The following is a 6,555-nucleotide window of genomic DNA, read 5'->3' as shown; positions in this document are numbered from 1 at the left end:
CTGTGCTCAGACTCTTCCCCCCTTTCCCCGACCCCATCTCCTGAGCAACCAACAGCTCGCAAGGAGCCGGCACTCCTGGAATTTCACACTCGGCATCTCTTCCAAGCTCAACAGGTGAACAAACAGGTACTCCAACACCTCCTTCCTTTGTACTTCGGGCAGCACAGACCCACTGGGAGAAACTGGAATCCAAGGGCAGATGTAAACATGGGACTCCTGCTTGCCACTGTCTCCACCCGTTCTCCGGCTCCTGGGCTAGGAAACAAAAGACAACAAACATTTAAAAACCATCCTTGAGGTGTCTTGAGGATGCCCGGGCCTGGAAGAAAGACCTTCCCATCGCTCTCTTGGCCTTTTCCCACTCTGAGGAACTGTGCAAATGCACAGCCACACCCAAGCTGGACAGCCTGGGATGTTTTCTGCACACCAAACACCACAGTCCCAAGCACCAGGAGCCTGAAGATGCCCTGGATTGCAATTCACAGCATCAGTGAACCCTGCACAGGACAGCCAAGTCCTCTGTGTGCAGAAGAAATAAAAGTTGCTATTTTTAGTGGTTAAAATACTCGTGGGAGTTATTGGCTGCTTACACCCGTGGGCTTGGTAGGGCCTCCCATACTTACGGATTTATCAGAAGAAGCAGTTTCAAGTTCCTTCCTTTTGGAGCCCAACTCCAAATGGGAAACTTCTCACGAGTGCTCGTGAGAGAGGCAAGTGGAACTTCAGGAGCTCAGGAAAGCGACTCCCTCCCCTGAGTCCTGTCTCACCTGCCCGAGCACCCAGTGCTTTTATACCACCTCTCTCCCTGCTTTCCACGTTCATTTAAGTGTAAGAAACCTGCAAGTTCTCGCTCCAGCACCAGCCGCCTCTTCCCTGCGCCCCTAAACTGCCGCACTGCTCAGGCGCTGCTCCCCTCGGTTGCGCTGCCCCTTTGCCACGGGGCCGAGCTGGGACAAACTCCCGCTTTTGTTTCCCAGGAAAGGCTCTGCAGGGAGGTCCCGCCGTGCCGCCCGCAAGTCCCGGCCCCAGCCCCGCAGCTCCTCCCCGGCTCCGTGCCCGCGCCGGGACCGCCTTCACCCCGCGCAGCCCCCGCCGCCCGCTCCCGCCCGGCTCTGCTCCGGGGCCGCCCCCCGTCGGGTCTTTTCCCGGCACACGCCGCGTCGCCGTTCTCCGCTCACTTTCCACCTCGCTGCAGCCACAGCAACAGCCGCCCTCCTCCATTGTCACCACAACCCTCGCCCGCCGCTGCCGCAGCCGGGAACCGAACATGGCGCTTCCAAGCCGCTCCCGGGCACCGCCGGACGGTACCCACGGAGCAGCAGGAGCGGGAGGGTAAAGCCAGTGCGCATGCGCAGCGCTGCCCGGCTCCGCCCCGCCCTTCAACACCACATGACGTAACCAGGTACAGCGCTGCTCGTGCGCTTCCCTTCCCACAACACCGCGCATGCTCAGCACTGTTTCCATGGCTCCCTTAATGACCACACGACAAAGGGCTTCCCCGCTGATCAGTGCGCATGCGCACCGCGGAGGGATCCGCCGGAGGGACTACTTGTGATGCGGTCCTGCCCGCGGAGGAAGCACCGGTGATGCGTCCCCCAACCGCGGAGTGATCCGCCCGAGGGACTATTTGTGATGCGGCCCCAACCGCGGAGGGATCACCGCTGACGCCGCCCCGCCCGCCCCGCTGCTCTCGCTCCCTTTGCCCGCTCTCCCCTCTGCTCCCAGCGCTTCTCCTGCAAAGGGCGCAGCTTCTCCTCGGCTCTTTTCCTCCCGGGCTGCAGCGAGCGCTCCCCTCAAGGAGCAGGGGCAGCTTTGCTCGCAGCGGCAGCGATTAAACAGAGCAGGCCCGCAACAATTCCTGCTGAGCCGGGCTTTGATCACATTCCTGAGCCAGCACGGGAGCAGCGCCTGAGGCAGCAGCACGTGAAGGCGGCTGCGGCTCTGGCCGGGCTGGGGAGGGGATCCTCTGTAAAATAAGAACATGGAGAGACAAAGGAACCAGAAAGGGCAGGAAAAAAAAAGAAAAAGCCAAGACAAACTAAACTTTTTAAAAAAAATAATCCGGAGACCCAGGGACTTCCGCCTGGAGAACTTCCTGGGGCGCAATCCTGCCCCGCTGGGAGGCAATGCCAGGGCAACGCCAGCTGCAACCTGCACACACCACCACAAAGATTTCGGATATTTGCAGGAAGCATCCACTTAGCAACTGCTGGTTAATAATTTATTCACTTTCCCATTAAATGCTACATTCAGTCCACAAGACTTAAACACCTTTCTGGTAGTTTTATTTACACTCTGCAGTGTGTTCTGTAAAACACAGGAGTGCTCACAGACACACACACACACAGAACATAGGGATTTCCAAACATTTAAGTAAGTTTAAGTTTATTCCAAAGGAAGTCTACGCACTACTTTTTCCATAAAAATTATAAAAAAAATACTTTACTTGCTGTATTTTACCTAAACTAAGATACTTGAGAATTCTTCCACAAGTGATGCCTCCTCCCCACAAAGGGCACTCCGACAAGAAGAAATTCAGGAGACTGCATCACCAAATAAAATCCTAATGGCAACTGCTTCAATGCACCAGAAGAACAAAGAATTCCCACTCTGCATCCAGCAATCCCTGCGCTGGAGCCTGTCTGCATCTGCGTTTGTAGGGCTTGTGGGGCTTTTGCACTCACTTCCTTCTCCAGGGCAGTTCCCACAAAGAAAGAATGACTGAATTTCTGCAGACTGCCACTCGGAAATCCTGCATTTCACACAGCCAAAGGGAAACACTTTGCTTTGAGCCCTTTATTTCAAGGAGTCTCTTTTTTACTGAGCATCCAGTGAGAGCAGTGCCCAGTTGTGGCTGTTATTATTTCTCTGCTTTTGCTGCGTGGCAATATTGTGCTGGAGCTCTGCAGAACACCCACGGCAGCCCTTGGCTCACTGGGGCACACCGAACTGACAAAAAAAAAGGCACAAAGATGAAACTCCTAAAGCAGCAGCAGCCCCAAGTCACTGAGCTGCTGCTTCCCAACACCAACACTCTGTGTCTCAGCAGACACTTGCAATACACGAGCCAAGGCCACAGGGCAGTGAAAAGCCCAGAGCCTGCGGGCAGGACAAGCACTCCGTTGATCAGGAACAAACCAACACAGCTCAACTGCATGGTGCACTTAGGACTGGACCTGGAAGCATCAGGAAAAGCCATTGGAACACAAGCTCAGCAGCACAGAATCCATTTGCCACCAGCTAATGAGATGGGAGGCTCTGTGTGGGACACGTTGTGCATTCAGCTTCAACAATGCCACAGCTCCACAGCAGCGCTGAAAAACTTCTGCTTTTACCAGTTGGAGAGGATTTTCTCAATGGAGGTGAAGGTGTCATTAACAGAGGAACAGCACACGATGCGCAGCATAACCGGCAATAAAAAGCTTTTGCTTTCCAGCATGCAAACATCCAGGTTACTGGACTTCAGCTCATAGAAACGAATCTGATGATAGATTTTTTTAGAATTTTTCTTGGAACTAAAAAAGTAAAATCTTCCATAAAAGGATACAGCACAAAAATACTCTCTCAGTAAGTCTCAGGAAGCCATTTAATACCTTCCATGTCCTAGGAACAACTAGGCAAAACACTTGGAAAGTGTGAGCAGTAGAAATGTTGACCATTGAATGTTTGGCAGCCGTGTGCTCCAGCCCCTGGGAGGGGCTTCTCCCCCACTCCACACCAGTCCTGCAGCTCCCCAGCTATTTCTTCTTCTTTGGGGGCTCATCCTCAGAGCTGCTGTCGCTGCTGCTGCTGCTGGAGGAGCTCGGATGCGAGTCGAAGTCGGAGGAAGAGCTGCTGGAGGAGGGGGAGGAGCTGTCCTCACTGTCACTGTCCTCGGAGGAGGTAGAGGAGTCCTGGCTGCCAGAGGAGGAGTCGCTGGCTGAGCTGTCGCTGCTGCTGCTGGAACTGGTCACACTTTTGGACCTGGGAGAGAACAAAGAGCTGAGCACAGCCCTGCCAGAGCCCATGGCACCGTGTTCTCTGCTCTGCTGGAATAATCCAAAGATCAATTAGTTGCCTTGAAACTTTCCAGGCCTCACCACCTAAGCTGAATTCCTGTGCCCTCCCTCCCTTTTCCCCTCCTGGATGAGTGGATTTTGGCCATTTGAGCAATGGCAGAGTGGCCCCAGGGCATGACATAGCCCAGCAGGACTGCAGAGAGGGGAAAGCTGGCCAGGATCTCGTTCCCAGCCCTGAGCAGGGGCTTTACTGGCCTGACTGTCCTAAACTACCCGAGCTCTGGGGACAATGAACCAGGCTCAGTCCCTGCCTCACCTCTGCCACCATGAAATTCTGGCACTGCAAGAGTCAGGGGAGGTTTCAGAAGTGATTTCAGCAAGGTCAGAGCTGTTCCCAGCAAAAGCTGTTCTTGGACTACTCCTGGCAGAAGAACCCAGAGTACCTGCCACTGCAGGATGCTTGTGACTTCCAGGTGGAGGAGAAGGGTGGAAACAATCCAAGATTAAGACAGAATGATGAACACAGCAAAGAGGTTTTTTCACGTTCGGCCCTTCCTGGGCTGTTCTCTGCTTGTTGTTCTCAAGATCAACATCTCCGAGTAAGGGGGGGTGATGTGAATTCCAAGGAAGTACAATTCAATTCTCCCCTAGATCTTTCCCTAAAGTACACGATACTGATTCACCTCCCTTCCCACCAGAGTCAATCAAAGAGTATCCCAAAACGTAAATTATGATCATGCGGAATCTGGTCTCCATTAGAAAAATTAATGTAGTATTTTTTATCAGAGCTTTGGTTAAATGTAACAACTCAGGAAGTGCCTGTGCTCAGGTTATTGAAGAGTACGAGGTTTTCTCATCGTATCAGCCCTGCCAGCTGACAAATGTGGGTGTGCACTAAGGCACAAAGCACCAACGTTTGCACACTACAGCTGTGATCTGCTATCTCTGTGTGCAGACACAACCACTGCTCATTACAGATAAACCCACAAGGCTGCTCCAACACTGACTTACCTGGGGAAAAACCAGCACTAAGAGGAGAAAATAAAAAGCATGGGAGTAGTAGTTTCACCCTGACCAGCTCCATGAGATGGGCAGGAATCAGAGGATCCGCTGAGTAACTCTGAACTTGCTTTTCCTGATCACCTTTCACAGAATCCATAGCAGCAACCCATGGACAGCCCGTGTGTAGGTTTATTCCAAAACCCACTCCCAGAAACATCAGGATATTGCACCTAAAGCTGCCTCTGCCAGAGGGAAGCAAGAGCTGGAGCTGCACTTGGATACGTGCAGGCAGGGTTGGGCCCCTTCTGAAAGCTTCAATCCCTGTTTTTCAGAGATTCAATCAGGGATAATGACATTTTCACAAAGCTCTCTTAAGGCACGTGAAAACCCAAGTAAGAAAATGGAATCAAACCCTTTGTTCCACTGGCCTCATGCCCCAAATTCCAATGGGACAGACAAGTCCCTCTCCTCGGGAGGCAACGTCTCCTACCTGGATCTGTGCCTTCCGCAGCCTTTGGTGGCCGCTGTCTCCATCCTCCCACACCTCCTCATCTTCCTCCTCAGCAGGCCTGGCTTCCTCATCCTGCAGAGCAAGCACAGGGACAGTCACCAACCTGCTCATCCCAAACCTGGCCAGCAGGGATGGACTGCTGGGACCCCCTGGACGGTCACCCCTCTGCTGGGCACCATCCCTGCTCTGCAGTCCATTCCCGTTCCTGGCCTGGCATCTCCTTTGAACGGGATGTTAAACCACAACCACTTGCTCGGCTGGGTTTTGGGACATCAGAGACTCCCCCAAGGCAGTGGACAAAGCTCCTGTTCCCACACCCTCTGCCTCCCAAAGCCCTGCTAGGGCCAGGCAGAGCAAAGGAAACCCCTCACTTCCTGCTGGAAATTTCCTCTTGTGCTCGGAAACCCAGGGAAATCGTGGCTGCCCCATCCCTGGAAGTGTTTGAGGCCAGGCTGGCTGGGGCTTGGAGCACCCTGTGGATGGAATGAGGTGATCCTTAAGGTCCCTTCCCACCCAAACTATTCTGCCATTCCAGGATGATTCTGTGATCTCTCCCTGCATTTATTTTGCATCGCTTCCTCTCTAATTTGAATTCCCAAATCAAAATGAGTTTTTAAAGAAATCATTTAAAATTATCCCAGGAATAAAAAGGGGTGCATCAAACATACAAGAATCATTCCTACCTCCATCAAATCATTATTAATTGGAAGCCTCTTTCCTCATCTCTGTCCTTAGTTTTCCTTTCCTAGGAAACCTTGTGATCCCACAGTTTCTCCAAGAGATTTACTGGGATTGCAGAAAGCTTTGCTCTGTCAGGGAGGCAGGGGGGTTGACAACACTTGTTCCTCTGCATCTTTATCCTTTAACCAGCTTTCCCCCAGAATGGTGCTGCAAGAGAAGTTCAGAATTACTAGAAATGGATCAGGTTCACCTTTTGTCCTCACTCTTTTCCAACTACTTCCAAATTCTTGGAATTATCCTCAAATGAGGCCTAGCAAGCTACTGTGAAAACATCGATCAGAGGAACATCCTGAAAAGAGAAAA

The 6,555-nt window shown here is 52.4% G+C and overlaps 1 protein-coding gene across 1 annotated transcript; it reads right to left on the bottom strand.

Annotated features, from left to right (window-relative positions):
• Positions 1–1,682: 1,682 nt before the first annotated feature.
• LOC138107092 (zinc finger CCHC domain-containing protein 10-like) lies at positions 1,683–5,925 on the bottom strand. The gene is made up of 2 exons (XM_069008417.1): positions 5,491–5,925; positions 1,683–3,963 (listed from the first exon to the last, which is right to left on the bottom strand). Exons 1-2 carry the CDS (start codon positions 5,580–5,582, stop codon positions 3,738–3,740), a joined length of 318 nt encoding a protein of 105 aa, XP_068864518.1. The 5' UTR covers positions 5,583–5,925; the 3' UTR covers positions 1,683–3,737.
• Positions 5,926–6,555: the final 630 nt, after the last annotated feature.

This window comes from Aphelocoma coerulescens, chromosome 3 (genome assembly GCF_041296385.1).
Source record: "Aphelocoma coerulescens isolate FSJ_1873_10779 chromosome 3, UR_Acoe_1.0, whole genome shotgun sequence".
Lineage (NCBI taxonomy): Eukaryota > Metazoa > Chordata > Aves > Passeriformes > Corvidae > Aphelocoma > Aphelocoma coerulescens.
The sequence above is the reverse complement of the archived record's forward strand: the minus strand, read 5'-3'. Positions and strand labels throughout refer to the sequence as shown.